This window comes from Toxoplasma gondii, chromosome VI (assembly GCF_000006565.2).
Source record: "Toxoplasma gondii ME49 chromosome VI, whole genome shotgun sequence".
NCBI classification, from domain to species: domain Eukaryota; phylum Apicomplexa; class Conoidasida; order Eucoccidiorida; family Sarcocystidae; genus Toxoplasma; species Toxoplasma gondii.
In genome coordinates, this window is record NC_031473.1 from 669,238 (window position 1) to 687,317 (window position 18,080).

An 18,080-nucleotide genomic window follows, 5' to 3' on the forward strand; every position below is an offset into this window, starting at 1 on the left:
AATTAAGTGGCAATGTTATGAGTGCAAAAAGTGAAATTGACCCGTAGAACATTCAGAAAACAACGCTCTTGGAAGAGCTTTCTCTGAGGCAACAGGTATTGTCAACGCACCTTCCATCTTGTGGTGTCACGGAAGGAGAATATTGGACCATTTCGACCAAGTTCAGTTTGCGTGTGCAAATACACTTTGGGTTGAGTCCCGGACTCCAACAAACAGATCGGATATTGTTTTTTAAAACGAAGGCGCAGACGTCTTCCCAGATTAGTGTTCGACCTCTAGAAACAAATCCCCCTACAAAACATGGAGGCTGCACACTCTGCTCTGGCCATTGGTATCCAATATTGCGATGCTTCGTGTAAAGGTGGACTCCGCTCCCGAAAACTGTTTCCATAGCTTCACGGCAAGAAAGACTCTGCTGCGTTTGCGTGATGGACCGCCCTGCGGAAATTACCCTTCCACTGGCTTTGCCTGTTTTTGCCAAATGAAGCTTTTCGCTGTCAAGGTGATCTGCTGGTGCAGGGTGCCTCGGTTGCTCGCTCAGAGGTTGTGACAGGGACTACGGGAAAACACAACTCTCTCGTCCACACGAAAATGCCTCTTTGCTCCTTTTCATATGAAGTGGCTCTTTCTGATGCAATCGGTATGCCTCTTGCCAGAGGAGTTCCTGTAGAAATGGAAATCAATCTCCACTTTGCACTCCGCGACACTTTTTCGCCTTCAAAGCCCTGCGCGGGATCTCTACAACGAATCTGAGATCTGACACATATCAACAGCTTCTTTTCGTTCTTGATCAACATTGTGTTGAGTGCGAACCCTTTTCTTTCGTGATCACAGAGAATATTCCGCCAAAACTTTTCGATACAGACGGGCCACGTCATCGACCTTGTTAAACGCAGATCGGCACTTCGTCAGCTGCGGGTTCCTGTAGCGTCCAAGAGTCATCTTAAATCTCCGATGTTTCCTTCTTCCTTAATGTCTTCGATATCTGGTCTTCCGAAGATGTCCCCCAAAACAGAAAAACGCGTCTGTCAGGCCGCAGCTGCTTATGTTAAATCATAGTAGCGGCAGCAGCAGAGTGTTCTTGTCACACGCCGACCCTTCAGCGCTTCCTAGCCGTCCCTTTCAGGCTTCGGTGGCTTTTCGTTTATGACTGTTGCTTCTGTGCGTAAGAAATCTTTGACATCCCTTCTGATCGAAAGATAGCCTACGCGAGAGAGCATTTCTGCGGCTACAGAGGAACTCATGAAATCGAGGATCTGGACTCTCTCTTCGCGGACGGTTTCTGCTCCACAGATGTCTGCTTCCCGCCCGGATGCGCAGCGATCAACCAAAATAATTTTCTTCTGTAACTGCAAAAGCTGCCGAAATTCCTCAAAAGAGATTTCTGTGCAAACGGGGAGGGAACGCAAGGCCGGACGAACTCCCATAAACAAACAAGCTGTGTAAGTGTCTCGAACAGAAAGAAAGTCGGTGCTTCTCAGCTCTGCTGGAGAGCCAAGAGATTCGCGTTCGGTACATGCAGCCAAGAAACGCTGCATGCCTTCTCCTGGGGTTTTTCCTAGAGATAAATATCCCAGAAACCTTCGCATGTAAATCTGAGCAGGAAAGCAAGTGGGACGCACAGAGGTGTCACAGAACCCGTCAAAATGCTGTACGTGACGCTTGAAACTACGTGTGGAGAGATAAAGGCTCTCCGAAGGTGCACTTCACGGATGAATCCATCCGCTGACATTTGCACACATCTGCTTATATATATATATATATATACATATATATGTTTACAAGTATGTGTAGATATTTGTAGGTATAGAACCTCTTCATATGTATCTATTCTACATGGACGGTGTAAATGTGTTTCCACATGAACTCCCTGGTGGTTACTATAGGGGTCATACACCTTATTCATGGCTTCTTCGCGGTTCACTTTCAGTTTTCTCATCAGGTCACTCTATTTCCGTTTCGTATCACTTTCTAATATCGCGTCTCTCGCGCAACGGTCCGTCTGGCGCCTTCCTGGTGTTTTTTCCGAGTGGATCGTTTTCGGAAAGCCCCTTCTTTGCGTCCTACTTTCGATTTTCGAGGATTTCTTCCCCCGTCGTCTTCCTCAGACTCGACACTTTGTAGCCGCGTGCATTTTACTTCCCGCGTCTGTTCCTCGTCCGAAGCCTCCCCGTTTACCGCTCCCGACTCTGATTCAAGGACTGCGTTCTGATCGCCTCTGAAGGCAGACTTTTCCCTGTTTGCCTCCCCGTCTCCTCCGTGGCTACCGACACCGTCAAAAGAAGGCGTTTTTGTGGGACAAGGGGCAACTCTCGCGCGAGTAAAGTTTCCATTCTGACAAGGCGCGGCGTTGCTAGTCGTTCCTGCGAGGCTGCTACTCTCTTCAGTTGCGGCACCTGAGCTCGGTAGATACCGTTTTGCGTTGGCATTCGTGTTGCTTGTGTTTGCGTGCGTGAACAGGTTCGAAGGAGAGACTGTCGAGGTGTTGCCTTCCTTCCAATATCCAAGTTCCTCAAGAAGTGCGATGTCTTCAGTGCATGAGCGTAGGTTGTGTTTGTTCTGAAAGGCAACAAACGCGTCAAAAAGCGCCTCAAGAAGATCTCGGCCCTGTGCAGGCACCTCGTCTTTGAACGGGTCGCACTGCGTCTCTTCCTCGTGAATCTTGCGTGCATCTTCCGTCGGAATCCAGTCCGAAAAGTCGAGTCGCAGAAACTCTTCCTTCGACAAAAACACCTCCAGAGGAGATGCCTCGAAGGCGGGGTTGCCGCCCTCGCGCGCTGTGCACACGCGCCCTACTGAGCTTCGCAGCTGAAGCAGAAATCCCGAAAACACAGCGTAAAGCAGGGAGAACTCGTGGCTGAAAAAAATCCGCGACATTATAAAAAAGGCAGGCATGAGCAGACACTGTGCAATTTCACTTGTGGAGGGACAGGAGGTAAGCAGGTGCGGCGGTGAAGCGAAATGGCGGGAACATACAGCGAACAAGATGCGGTGAAAGTGATCGGAGTGGTAAAACGCATCAAACGCGCTTTGCTATAGACGCCACTGCTTTTCTCCCCTTTCTTCACGTCCTCGTTGGCCTCTGTGACACTCTTCGAAGAGAAGATGGTACAACCAGACTACTGCCGGCGCCTCTTGTCTCCTGTAACTCCTGCTTCGTAAGACGCTTGCTACCCCGTTTAATCTTCGTGACCTGCTATCCGTTGCCTTCTCCCCTTCGAAGCCTTTTTTCTCTTCTTGGTCTGTCGCGTTTTTCTCCTTTTCTCTGGATCCGATTCCCCTGTTTTCGTACCTGCAGGAGCTGTCGCTCTGACGGCCATCCGCACGCGCCGAGCGCCAGGGAGAGTAGGAACTCGAGCGGGTCGATACATCCAGAAGAAACGTCAAAATAATCCGGAATGAGACTTAGTTGAGAAACTGGAACCGTCAGCCAGGACCGCGGCAAACGCGGAGTGCGAAAGCACTTCGAATGCGTCAGCCGCCTCAAGAGAATTTCCTGACGCGAGACAGGGGGAGGGGAGCCCGCAGAAAAAAGCATTGCCTCAACCATCGGTGAACGACTTTCTACAGACAGGCACATCTGCCGGTCTTCACACTTCTATATAGTCACAGAACTGGAAAACTATTTCCAAGAAACTGACTGCTATACACGTGGAGTTTCCTCCTCTTCAGTGTCTGTATGCTCAACTGGTTAGAAACACCTTCACATGCATTTGTGGAAGGATTTTTGGAACTAGGCGTGCAAAAGGAAAGACTTCGAAGCACACTGCACGCGTCAAGAGTGCAGCCCATCCTGCCGACAGAGCGGGCTTTCAGAACTCCGCAAAGAACGCACAACAACTGCCAAGTTCAGCAGACCCTGAGCTTCATGAGCCAGCTTGCTTGAGCCGACGTCACTTGCACCCACCACCAAGGAAAACGAAAACCACGAGAAATGCACTCCAATCTATAAACACAGCACACAAATGCATTGCTGTCGAACGCGCGTTCACAGGCGCGCGGGTGAACGAACTCTATACGCGCCCAGGCAAATACAAATGCCCCTGGATATTTCGCTCGTTCGGCCAACGCCTCTGTGTGCACCCAGACCTGCATGTGCAGAGCAACGCCCATAGGATGCGTAGGCAAATGCATGTCTTTTTCGAGGATTTCCACCGAGTGTTGAGTGCGTTACCCGAAGCGCCATGGTTGAAACGATGCCGTTGGTCGTCACTTGCTTCAAATCCCAAACAAATTCTTGGATTTGCTTCACAGTGAAGATGTCATCTGGAATCTCCGCAATGCGCAGCGGAGGAAGCGGTTGCGTCGGCGGACAAAGAATTGCATTCGGGTCGAGACGAAGTTCAGTCCCTGTACACACAAAAATGCGTTGCCAACTGTATCTCTCTTCTGCCCGTCTCTATATCTGTATGTTTCTATCTATCTATGAATCGACCTCTCTCTCTCTGTATATATATATATATATATACATATATATATACATATAGATAGATATTTATATTTGTATACACTGGTGCATGCACCCTTTTTCGTCTGCTTTCCTTGGGAAACAGTGTGTGGGTGAAGAGGAGTATTTCGATATGTATTGTTAGTGGTTTGTGCAAAATGGAGGGGGAGGCGGGAGCCCACTCACAACCTTGGTGAAGCAGGGAAACTCCAGCATGCATGCACCTTTGTGTGTGACCTGGGACTGCACGCTGGCTTCTGCAGTCTCTGGTTGTGCAGATGCATATGGACAGAAACAGATCTCCGGAGAACGATTGCCAATGGGGGGGGGAGAAGTTTCGGACACAGATCGATACACAACACAAGGCGAGGAAGCAGCCTCCACGAACATTTGTGCTTGCCTTCAAAGCCTTGCGTCTCTGCGTGCATGCATCTCCGTCCAGGTTTATAGGTATCCGACACCCGTACATACTTTGGCTCATAAAGACAGACACAAGTATATACACCTATATGCGCATAGTTACGTTGCGGTTTCATTTCCGTCCACGGTTCTGATGAACTGTGTCACAGGTCTGTGTTTTATGTACAAAGATGTGCAAGAGTAGCACTGTGTGTGCATGCACTAGCGTCGTTGCGCGTGGATCTCGCACCTGCGAGTTCCATGTAATATGGCACCGGCCTCTCGTTTTCGATGCAAATTTTGAGGCGATCTGTCAGCGCTTTCACGGCTGCATGCTCTGCTAGACACTTTCCGACAATCCAGTCGTCCATGCGAGCGAATGCGTCGCTGCATGCGCTAGCTGTCTCGTGGAGGCGCGCGATGCCCCAGACGCAGGCCTTTCGAACGCGCCAAAGCAGCTGCAGCTGCAGCTCCAAGCGCAGATGCTGCAACTCGAAAAACAAACTGTTTACAGGCTTCTTTACCTCCTCTTTCACAGCTCCTGCCAGAGGGGAACAGTCGCGAAAACACAGAAATAACAGGCGAGAACAAGAAACGGCACAGCGAATGAAGGGGAGAGGAAAATGGAGAGCAAAAAAAGAGATCAGAAGAGAGCAAAACGCAGAGAAGGGACAAGAAGGCAAGCGGCGCCAGAAGAAGAGGAAGAAGGAGAGAGAAAAGAGAAAGACACACGGAGGAAGAACGATATGAGGAAGGTGTCAAACGAAGATCAGGAAGGAAGAATGAGAAACTGTTGGAACAAAGGACTATGAAAACGAAGAGGGAAAACGTGAGGACGGCAAGGACTAACGCTAGTCGAAGAAAAATACACCTCTGCCTCGTCTACTGATGAATTACTTCCTGCGTCTCTTGTATGTCCCCTGTCCTATCTTTGTGACATCTGTTTTTACAAAAGCACAGCGAGATATCATTCACCCCAGATTCGTCTCCGGTCACCACACTCCTCGAAAATGAATACGCTGTGTAAATACATCGACGATCCTTTGTTGGCGCAGTGTACACGTAAACGTGAGTCTCTCCGTGTAGATACACTGCTCGTGCATGTAAAGGTATAAACATATAGAAAAATGTAGAGACAGATATAAAATTGTATAAACAGATGTATGCAGGGATATATGTAGATAGATGGACATGAATGAACCCCCAGTCTATACAGATATGTATTTATACATGCGTATGTAAACACACGTATGAATATATATATATATATATATGTATATATAATTGTATATAAGCATATGCGTAGATAGATACGAATGAAATGGTTGCTTTTGCGACTGTTGTTTTTCGTTGAAAGAGGAACTGTATACTCACGTGCCTTCGTCGTCTTTTTCTTTTCAGACTCCTGCAGGCTTGGGATGTAGTCCTCGAACTCGGAAAGCGGAATAAGGCATTCCCGTGCCTTCGCTTCGAAGGCCTGAAAGAATTCAACGCATGCATGCAGACAGACCTCTTCTCTCTGAACGGCCATGACACAGCAAACACAGAGCACGCGAATCGACGCAAATGCAGTTAACGTCTCACTCTGCCGCCATCTCTCTCTGTGTATGTATATGTATACACATATATATATATATATATGTATATATATATATATATATATATGTATATGCTGATGTATACATCCAGACAGATATGTCATGGAGCTGACTGAAACTCGCAAGCCTCCGATCATCCATCCACATGCATATACGTGCATGTCTGCAGATAGAGATATCTGCGTAGAGCGAAGTCCATCATGAATATCCTGCGAACGTGAAGCGTCGTTTTCCGTTCGACGAGAATGTCGTCTTCTTCTCCCATATGTGAGGAGGATGTTGGGCTCTCTTTCTTGTTTTCCCTCTGTTCTTCCTTTTTCTCTGCGTCTTCTCTTTTTCCTCTGTTTCGCTTCTTTTGCCATTTTTCTCTCTTCCCCTCCTTTCGCGTCCTCTTTGCTTTCTCCTTGCCAAAGATCACCTCGAGGAGATGCGCCTGCCATATTTTCGCAGACGGAGGCTCTGCAGCGCCGTCCGGGAGCGCGCGAGGAAAAAACGCACAGACAACCTGCTGCGCCACTGCGAGCGAAACTTCTCTCAGTGCATGCGCGACATCTGACGTCTGCCGCCTCTCAGGCATGCATGCGCCCATCACGTTGTAGTACGCGTCAGTCACAAACCGCTCGAGTGCCAGGTACCTACAAACAAAAGATCAACGGAGTCTCAACGACCATTTACCCCCAAACATCTTCGAATGTGCATCTACTATATATATATATATATATATATATAGGGGTCGGCATGCCTGCTTTACTGTATCTCACCAAACAGATACATATGCATATATATATATATATATATATATATATGTATCTGCATGCACAGAGAGATATCTCTGTAGAGTTTGACTCTGTATCCTGCCATATGTGGAGGTGGCTTGATGTGCGACTCTCTGATGTCAGCAGATTGTCCACGGTTAGTAGATCTGCTGAAAGTCCAACACCCGCGCCAGTTGTTGATTCAGGTGACCCTGAGGGCACCGGAAGGAGAGCTGCAAATGCAGATTCTCTGCGTCCGTGTGGTTCTGTGTCGGCGCATACGCACGAAGCTCAAGACGAAATCTCTCCTCACGGACGCGTGCTCCTACACATATATGTATACATATATATATATATATATATATGCAGTTGAAGATAAGCATGCGCATGCATGCTTTCTTTTCGATGCATGCGTGTAGAGGGCATGCGCGGAGACTTGCCTGCGGATTTCTGCATCAACGAAGGCTTCTGTCTGGACGGCGAGAACTTGGCAAGTTGTTTCAATCCACCCCAGTTCAGACAGTTGTTTGTGTTCGGCTACAGCATCGCAGCGCCGAGCGTCGATCTGCTGCCAGAGGGCGTCTGAGAGGTCGTCCACTTGTTGGTGCAATTCTTCCTGAGAAGAACAAATACGACAACACTATCTTTGAACCAAGTGAGTCACCCTCATTGCCTTAATGCCTGCACAGATACGTAAATACAAATAGGCATATCTCTCTCCCTCTATCTATAACCATGGACGTTTCTCTCTAGCTTCGTATATCTATCTATGTCTATCGACCGATCCATCCATGTCTATGTCTATCTATATCTATCTATCGATCTATCTATAACTGTCTATATCTATATATCGATCTATCTATATCTATATATCTATCTATATCTGCCTATTTGCCTATCTATGCATGAACTCTTGTTTACCCACATGCAGAAATACAAAGATATTTGTGCAAGCGACGTATGCACAGATTGTTTTGCAAACATGCGTAGATACATGTGGAGTTTGGTGTTGTTGCCTGCGTAATGAGCAATGAGAACTCGCGCTTGAGTGCGAAGATGCACTGTATAAAATCTCAATCGTTTTTGTCGACCCGTGTCTCTAAGGGGGAACGCGCTGCTGTTCCCAAGAGAACTTCATAACTTTCTACAATCATATCTCTGTCCAAATATATATAGGCATACTACCTGCATATGCTTGCACAGTCCTTCTCGCATCTATTTATCTAGATATAGTTGGGCAACTGCGTTCACATCTATACATGTATTTGTACACATTTAGATACATGTGTACATATGGAGTTAACAGGTTTGCGTTCATCGCGGACCTGACCTCCGCTGTTTCGTTTTTTTCACTGAAGCGTGGAGACAGTTGTTTCATGCATCTTTGAGTGTTTCTGGAGTGTGGGTTGGTTGCTTTCAGGTTTGTTTTAAACGCCAGTTTAAATGACTCGTCTGGACTTTTAGGGAAGATGCTTTTGTCTTCTGGGCGAACCTTGACTTCCTCGAGGCGCAGGCTGTGGTGGAGTTGCGCAGCGAAGGCGTTGTAATCTTGAAGAAAGGCGTCGACGAGCTCTTGCTTGTTGTCTGGACTGTCCAGCAAGTCGACAAAGTGAATTTGCAAGTCGACGAGGCTCCGACTGATGTCATCTCGCACGCGGCGGTGCCATACAAACAACTGAAGAAAAACAACACAGCCATCCGTTTTCTCCACATGTTCCTCTCTACAGCGCTCCCCGTTCAACCGCGTATGAACGCCCGGTCACTCTCCCATGTCTCCCATACAGAGGCGCCGATACACATGCATATATACGTATGTATATACAGACCTCTCTACATCCGTGTGCTTGCTTGAGCTCATCGTTTGCGTCACGGGTGAAGCTAATATGGATATGTCCGCAAACAAAGAAGTAGACGCATGAAAAAACCACATAGAGACTCGCATTCACACATGAACAGGAATAGGTGGATACCTACGCCAGCGTCTATGCAGATTCAGACTGATTTCTCTCGTAGTGGGGAAGACATTTACATACAGAGGAAGTTTGAAGAAAAATACATCTCTGCAGTGAGATCCGTCCTCGGGGATCGAATCGACAAAAGGCCTCTCTGTCAGCGTGATAGCGTTAACCGTACAGGCAGTGGTATTGTGCAGAGATGTCTCCTCATATGGACATATCTTTATCCATATCTGTATCATCGACACACACATCTAGGAACAAGTATCTGTATCTATCTATCTATCTATCTATCTATATATATATATATATATATATATATATATATAGGCATGCATACACAGACCTATATGCATATGCATACATTCACACGCGTATGTATGCATGCATCTATGTAAGTGGACGCCTTGGGATTCGTTTCTGAAGGGAGAAACACGAACAGAGCAACGAAAGAGGAGACGCAGTTGGTCCACGGCACAACGAATTGACGGGGGGAGTTCTTCTTTGGTGAAACAAAGGGCTGTTCAGTGTCTTTTTCGAACCGTCGGACGCACCGTCGACAGGCTGGACGTGTAGTCTTCCTGGAGAGCTCTCCACTCAGCTAAAAGCAACTGTTTCACCGATTCTTCGAGAGGCTCCAACCGCTTTCGCCAGAGCTGACTTTCATCGAACTCTGACGTCGAGCTCGAGAAGACTGATGCACGCAGAGCACGAAAAGAAAAAAGGAGCGAATAGTCCAGAAAAAGTCAAAGCTCTTTTCTCTGCGCTACGCCTTCTGCTTCTTTCAGCATGCGAGGACGTCCCCGCCCTCTCAGGAGAAGAAACGTTTGCCTCTTTTGCATCTTTGCTTCCTTCCCTCATTTTCGTCTCCTTGGCGTTCTACGCGACGGATTCCTTCTTCCCTTTCTTCCCCTGATTCTCTCTCTGATCGATCCTTCCTCTTGTCTCCTTTCCGAGTTTCTTCGGGTCTCTTCTCCTTTCTCTTCTCAGTTTCTTCTCGCCTTTCCTCCTGCTCCGCCCACCTTCTGGAGGCCGTGGAAGCGGCCGCGGCGAGAGGCAGCTGGTGTCGGGAGGCTGTTCCTCGGACTCTGAAAAAAACACAGGGAAAACAGAGGGAGGAAGAAGAGCGAAGCAAAGCAAGTGGGCGCCCTCACCAAAGTCTCAGACAGCATTACTTATGCACCTTTCACTTCGCTCTCTCGCCAGCCGCGACCCACCCGAGACACTTGGTGTGGATCGACTGGAGTCGTTTGCGCCAGCCAAGAAGAACCGCGCCTCCATTCTGGGGACCTGAACTATCTTTGTGAGCTTCTAGGAAGAAACGCGAGAGACTGGACGTCACAGGAGACAACTGTTCACATGTCCAGCTTTTTCGGCATCCGGCGCTTCAGAGTTGAAGTCGGTGGCTACCCCACCACCACACTTCGCGGTGCATGTGCGTCTTTGTTCGATTCCTCTCCCATGAGGACTTTTTCAAATCGAAGATCTTTCTGCTGCGTTGCTGCTTTCCTCGTTCTGTCTCGGTGCGACACCGAAGCCAATGCTTGCAGCCTCAGTGGTTTGCGAGGAAAGCCTACCGCAGCGATGTAGAAACGACTCACAATGTGTCTGTCCGTGGGCGGACAGTCAAGAGCTTCGTGCAGACGCTGTTTGCGCTTTCAAGAGGCGCGAAAGAAGGAGCGAAACGCAGGAAGGAAAAACGCGTGGAACGGCTCTCACCCTCCAGAAGCCTTGTGTCTTCCTTCTTCTCCGTCAAAGTCGCCTGAGCTTCCCCAGAATCTGCATGCGTGTCGAGTTCGAAGTCTCGGCGTTTCCGGGCAAGCAATGCCTCAATCTGAGACAACAGCGGAAAAGCTCCATCCAAAGACAGTGAATAACGCCGACAGAGAAACAACTGTCGACGTGCATGCAGGCGTCTGCACCCTCCGCGCTAAACGCCTCTGTCGATCTCCGGATACCACTTGGTATCTGCTTCCTGCTTCCTACACCCACCTGTCTACACACTCGTCTGCAGGCCTAATGAGAGGCACGTTCTCTGTATATCTATCTACCTATATATCTATAAATATATCTATATCTATATCTATCTATCTATCTATATATATATATATATATCTGTGTATATACCGTATGTATACCTGTGTCGACATGTAGAGTATCGATACCTGTGTGTATGTACGTGGGCTCACTTGTGTACCTCTATAAGTATAGATATCCCTGTGCAGGCACTTGAGTATCCGCTTCTTCACACGCATACAAATGCACATATGGACATGTTCACCCTGAAGCATCCAAAGAAAATTTCCAGTTGCCATGGCTGTGCCCACTAAAAAACTGCATGCAAGCCGCATGCACTTGCATGTGCACAGATGCACAGTGTCTCCGCTCTTTTCGGAAATACAGATGCAAAGGAATACACCTTCAGACAGCTCCATGTACACGCACACTTGAACGTTGAGACCGAAGACCGAGCACAGCCTCGACATAGCGGATGTGATGAGCACAGCCTCTAGTCTGCCTCAGGTGATGAGATGAGATATGCGTGCATACGACCATAACCTGCATTGCCACTGAGACGAAAAGCCTTGCCAACGTTTCGCAAGCGCCTCACTTTTTCCGAGGCTGCAAGAAAAAGCTCATTTTCCGGCTTGGGCGGCAGCGCGAGGAGACGCCGTTGCCCCTGCAGGAAAGCGAAAAGGAAGCCATGACAATGACACTTTACTTGAAGGAACAAGAGAGTCGACGCATGTCCTCTACAAGCGCGGATGCATGTTCTGTGACAGAGCCAAAGTCGCTTCTAGAACTCGGAGAGAAGACAGCAGGTTGATGCTGAGAGAGCGAATTCCATACCGACCGGTACAAGAGAGAATGCCCTACAAAGACGGCATGAAAAGAAGGGAGAGGAATACGCTACATGCATGCACATATGTCTAGTTTGCATGTCATAGATACGGATATTTCTCAGCATAGATCACATGCTCCACGTATACATATATATATATATATATATTTGTATGCATGTGTATGTGTGATGCATGTCTTAGGCATATAAACACTTGCGTGTGTGCACATGCTTTTTGAATGAATATCTATATCTATCTGTATGCCTATATCTCTAGATATGTTAAGGAGTGTATTTTGGGGTCGATGGTTTGTGGACCAGATGGATGAAAACAAAAGCAGTTGTGCTGTCTTTAGAGTGTGACATTTTCTCCTTACGTCAGGAAATCCGAAGCGTTCAAGGAAGAGCTGCGTCACCTTTTGCTCGATCTCAAAGTGGCAACACTCATCTGCAATGGAAATCTGCGAGAAAACGAACCGTTCTCGGTAAAGCAAAGCTGACGCGGGAACGGAAAAGATTGTTCATCAAAGATACAAACCTGCAGTTGCTTCAGCTCTCCTGCGCAAGCTCCCAGTAAGAGGCGTACACCACGAGGTTCAGAAAACGAAGACGTCTACGAATACTGAGTCCCCAAGGCCTCCAAGGGGACTGAAGAGACGCCAAAGCGCCTACTGCAACTGGGGAGAGCAACTGCTGGCAGGAAACGTGTAGAGACAGAGAAAAAGAGATATCTTAACTAGAAAAACGCCGAGAAAAACTTCTGCAACACGCATGCCTCTAACGACGCCTTTTTTTACATGCGTCTATACCAATATCTACGCGTACGGTAGGCATGCACGATGATCCCCTTGAGGACAGAGACGGATTCATTTCGACCCAAACATAGAAACATCAGTATATATACATGTATACAAATGTACATTTATACGTATGCATGCACATATACGTGAACCTCTCTTTCGTGCCATTTGGAGAACCACTGATAGGATAGATGTCTGGACTGAGAATAGCAAAACGGAGTGTGTATTTTTTCGCCTACTTTTGTTTGGGAGGCTCCGGCGTCGTCTGTTGGGGTTTTGGAAAGTGCATTTTCCAGAATGCCTTTGCTTTCGTCTTGCGGTTTGTGAAGTTGCAAAGAATTCCGCGCTCGCAAGAGGACCTCCTCAGTGGGTACATCGAGGAGAATGTGGAGATCCACGCCACCTGGAATGAGGCTCTAAACAGCCAGAGTGCACACACAAACGCATGCAGGGAGAGGCCCCAGAGGTTGCACACTAGAAGAAGATTCCTGTTTTTCTAAAGACCGAGAAAAGCTCCAAGCGTTGCTCGAGGTGTACGCGAGAACACACACACGACTCAGCGGCCTGTGGCGCTCGTCAAAAAATTGAACAGAAACAACGAAGAAAGCGCAAAACTGCAACCTTCCATGCCTGCTTCGCCTCCGGCCCCATTCGCGGAAGTCAACACACCTGATGGGAGGAGGCTAAGTGCCTGGGAAGCGTTTCGAGAGATGGAGAAAAAGAAGCAGCGAGAGCGGAAGACGGAACAGTTTCTCGAGAAGGGTGTAGGAGGTTTAAAAAGTCGGCTTTCCCCTCCCTCCACGGAGGCCGAGTCAGAAACCTCTATCTCGAGAAAGGCGGACGGTAGCGTGAACGTTGTTGATATTTTCCGAGTGCGCGAAAGCTTCAGACAAACCTCCACATGCTCCCGTTCTGAGTCCAGAGAGCGCAGATCGACCAGCAGCGAGAGGTTGCGCATCGCCGGTCTCTTCTCTCTCCCGCAGACGCTTGATCGTGCTCAAGACTCCAACTTACAGTCTCGCTTTGGAAACTTTCTGGAATGGGGACAACCAGAGAGGCGTTGGATTTTTCGATGCGAGCTCGGCTTTCCAGTCTCCGATCGGGTGAAACGTATCCCGACAACCGCTCTTCCAACGAGACGCACTGCTCGTAGGTCTGAGGAAATCCGACAAGAATCCACCCGAGCTTCTGCTGATTTTCCTCACCACCTGTCTCCTTCGAAGGCCTTTCTTTGCCCGGTTTCTGCGGACCCCTCCCCCGGCTCGCGGGTGCCTTCTCCTTCGCGAGACTCTCCCCGTCCTTCTTCACTCCGGCCTCGAGAAAGTGCACCAGCGCTTCTCTGTCGACATCTGGAAACGTTCTCATCTTTGCAACAAGCAGCGAAACTGACAACGCGTCTCGCAGCTTCTCTCCTCGCCTCAGCGTCTCGAATGCCTCCGCCCCCAAAGCTCTCAAAGAGGGTACGGCAGTGGAAGAAGAAGCAGAACCAGAAGCAGCAGAGGAGGCACTAGAGGCAGAACCAGTCAAAGGCGACGAACTGGGAGACGAAAACGATGGTGGAGAGGAGGGCCGATGTGATGGAGGTTGCCTGTCTCCTTGTGTTGCAGTATGTGTGTTTTCGAGGTCTGTTGGAGGCGAAACGAGAGGTGACGAAGTATTCTGCGCAACTTCGACTGGCTGCGCAAGACCAGCTCCGCTGTCGATGCCCTCTAGACTTTCTTTAAGGACGTCTTCGAGGGAGAAGACGTGAAGGCGAAATCGTTGACCGAGTCGTTTAGCGAGGGTCTTCTTCCCAGAAAACGGTTTTCCTGTGATGACAATTTTCAGAGCGTTTCTCGGGACCTCTTCGGGAGGCTTCACCGGCGCCTCTGGGTGAAGCAAATCCAAAAGCGTTCCGACGATCGACCCTATTCGATACAACGCAGGTTCGCCATTCGGTTGTTTCACGATCTCTGTCTGCGGCAACTCCCCCGCACTCGCTTCGTTGAATCTGCGCAGCTCCTCCACAGTCTCCTCGGAGTCGAAGAGGTCCCTCTGCGTCTCCCCGTCGACGCTCGCTGTCCGGAGGAAAGCGAAGGCCTCGGGCATCGCCTGTCGAGTCTCTTCGGGGTCGAACTCGCCGGCGCTGTTCAGGTAATGCAAAAAATCGTCTTCATTCAGTCGCGCATGCACTCCCTCAGAGGTCCCCAGAGGCACTGGTGAACGGGGACCGAGGCCCGCGGGTGAGAGCGCACCCTCTCCGTGGGGACAGGATTGAGGCCCGGGGAACCTGAGGAAATCGGGAGAGAGGAGACGACGGTGGAACTCCGAAGCGGCTGTCGCGTCGCCTTTCCCTTTCGAAGCATCGCCCAAGGCAAACAACTCCCCGTAGTCACCACGCACATGCTCGCCGAATAAGGCTTCTGTTGGAGTCTTCGACTCGGAGCGAAATCGCGGCGCCTGCGAGGTCTGCGTCGGCAACGCGGAGACGCCTTCGACGAAGCAGACAAGCCACCCTCTCCACGTTCTTGAGTCGACTGCAGTTAAGTCCCGATCTTGGTGGAAGCGAGCTGCGGCGACCGCGAGGTCGACAAAGAGATCGAGGATGCCGCTGCACTCTTCAATCAAGCTCGCGCGTCGCTTCGCCTTTCTCTGCCTCTTCCACTCGCGACACTGCTGGGCCTCGAGGGCGACCTCCCGGCGGAGACGTTCCTGTGTTTCGATAGAAACATGGAGTTGTCGCGCGTCTCGAACTTGCCTCTCTCGCGCCGCGACGCGCTGTTCATGGCTGTCTCGGAGTTCGCGGTTCTGCGACATCACCGCGTCGAGTTGCTGCACTCGCCACACACTTTCCTCCACTCTTTCGGCACGACTGGGGAGGCGACGGAACCGTCGGAAGACCCCGTCGGCAACAGTCTCCGCGAAGCGGTTTGCATGCGCCTGCGTCTGCTCCATCAGGAGTTTTTGTCGCCTTTTGTCGCGCTCCTTCCGAGATACTTCCTGCGCGCGCCGCGCCGCATGCAGTCGCGCAAGCATCTTCATGTTCTCCTGCCTTCCGAAGCTGGGAGACGCGAGTTTAGAGAGAGAGGCGAGGAGCGACCCGGGGCTTCGTAGGTATTCGCCAGACACAGAGACACCGGCACTCCCCGAGTGGCTCAGACCGAGGCGCTGGAGATTCATTTCAAACGTTTCAATGTCTTTTTTGACAGCCTCCCGAGTGTCTCGCTCCTTCGCTTGAGCTCGACTCAGCCGCTCCTCTCGCACTCGGGCTTCCAGGAGCACCCGGCGACGAAGAATCTCCGTCTCAACTTCTCTTCGCTTCTCTCTCTCATCTCGCTCTCCTTGCCCTCGCTGTCCTCGTTGTTCTTCGCTTTGTTCTCCTCTCCGTTCATCTCGTTCTTCTCCTTTGTCTTTCTTATCTCGGGTGGATTTCGAGGACACCCTGCCGCTTCGGTTTGCGCCTGGCGCGGTCGGGGCTTCAATGTCGCCTTCTGCTCTGTGTCTTCCCTGCTCCCGGTCTCTTCTGGTTGTGGATTCTCGCTGTGGGAAGTGTGTGTGGCTGGTTCGCGAGAGAGGCGAGGCAGAAACCTCGTGCGAAGTTTCGTTTTTGATCGCAGCGTTCGTCCGCGTCTGTGACTGCCTGTCCCCAGATGTCCACGAGGATTTGCCTATCTCGACTTTGCTCAGAACCGGGTGAGTCTCCGCCTCGGTGCTCGTCTTGGTGATCTCCTTCAGGCGCGCTTCGACGCAGCGCGCTTGGAAGGCCTCAAAGGCGGGAGCGTGTGCGGCAGGTCTCAGGACTCGCGCGAGATCTGACGGGGTTCGGCCACAGTTTCTGGAGAAGCGACTGAGAGCGACTTTCAGCTGAAACAGCACACGCAGAGCTGCGCCCTCGCGCGCCTCAATAACCGCCTGCATCTTGACGGAATCGAACTTGATGTCCAGGCGACGAAAGACCGGCTCCAAGAGACAAAAATTCCTCACCACCGCACTCGCTGCGGAACTGTCTACGAATCCGCTGATGTTGTCCAGCTGCTTCACAGCCACCAGCAACTCGCCGAAGAGGAAGCCGGAGGCAAAGTCGCTCTCCAAATGCACCACCTTCCTCGACAGAGGAAAACTGTTTACCCACGCTAGCATCAAGTCCGCCATGTCCTTCAAAATTCGCAGAGAAAAACGAGGAGACAGGGGCAGGGCACTGACCGACGGAGGGTGCGACGCAGCGCCCTAGCGGCGAGATTGACCGAATCTTTGAGTTTCTCCGACGTGCGACAGGAGACTCGCTCGCAGGGCGGAGAGATGAGAGAAGGAAGGAACGTGAGGCCAGGAAAGAATTCAGAACAGAAAGTGTTGAAGGAAGTGAGGAAATGAGGGGAGGCGGAAAAGAGACAGTCAGTGGGGGAAACGCGCGGAAGTGGATCAGCGGACAGAAAGACAAGAGAGCGAATATGTCATGCAGTGCGAAGAAACAAACACGAAATCGAGAGAGGCGACAGCAACGTGTCGGGAGCTCTCGGGGAGACAACAGTTGGTTGCGATTCTTAAAGAGAGAAAAACGTTCTTCGTCAAAGCTGAAAGGCAGTGACGTTCACAGGTTCCTGACTTCGGAGATGCAGCTCGGACAACGCACAGCAAGAAGGCAGTTGCCGTCTAGGAACCACAGACAGGTTGGAGGTCGGCTCTGTCGAAAGGGAGAGAAAATTGAAAACCATAGCTGTGCCAATGCGCCATTTCGTTTCTCCTTTTAAGTCGAGAAAAAGCAGACTTTTCTGTCACTTAAAACGAACAGAAAAGAGAGTCTTAGCTGCGCAGAGTTTTTATGTATAACTTCTGGGAACCTCTTGAACTCAGGACAACCTCAACTTTCGTTGTTCTAACTTTCCCTAAACCCTCTGCCGTTGTGTTCCCCTGTTGTTCTGCCTGTTTTCCGATTAGACAACGGATAAAGGGTTTTGCTCCTCACGTGCCTACGTTGTTTCCAGAACAAACTCCGTCTGCATTCGTTCCTACGAGAACATCTTTTGCACACCATCCGTGACCTTTGTTTCCTCCAAAGACTGGAGAAAGCCAAGCGCAACCGGAGAATCCAGGGAAGCGACGCGGCCCCGCTTGGTTTAGGTGTCTTGTTTGGTTTTTCCATTCCCACAGAAGAAGCGTCCGTCCAGACACGAAAGCGTGTGAGGCTGTGAAGACACACCCACAAATCCACGGAATTTCCTTGCCGCCGACCCGGAAAATACAGAAAGAGGCACAGAAAGGCGCAAGGGTCACGAAACAGTCCAGCGTTTCCTGGGGGGCCCCGCGC

General features: G+C 50.1%; 1 protein-coding gene across 1 annotated transcript; it reads right to left on the bottom strand.

Moving 5' to 3' along the window:
• Window positions 1–45: 45 nt before the first annotated feature.
• Window positions 46–18,079, bottom strand: TGME49_239475 (hypothetical protein). Its single transcript, XM_018780555.1, has 16 exons — window positions 13,811–18,079; window positions 13,036–13,212; window positions 12,374–12,457; window positions 11,766–11,834; window positions 10,874–10,988; window positions 10,177–10,242; window positions 9,709–9,848; window positions 8,692–8,874; window positions 7,640–7,815; window positions 6,863–7,079; window positions 6,221–6,323; window positions 5,097–5,387; window positions 4,175–4,350; window positions 3,293–3,496; window positions 2,068–2,808; window positions 46–1,595 (listed from the first exon to the last, which is right to left on the bottom strand). Exons 1-16 carry the CDS (start codon window positions 16,925–16,927, stop codon window positions 1,110–1,112), a joined length of 6,345 nt encoding a protein of 2,114 aa, XP_018637661.1. The 5' UTR covers window positions 16,928–18,079; the 3' UTR covers window positions 46–1,109.
• Between the last annotated feature and the right edge of the window lies 1 nt (window position 18,080).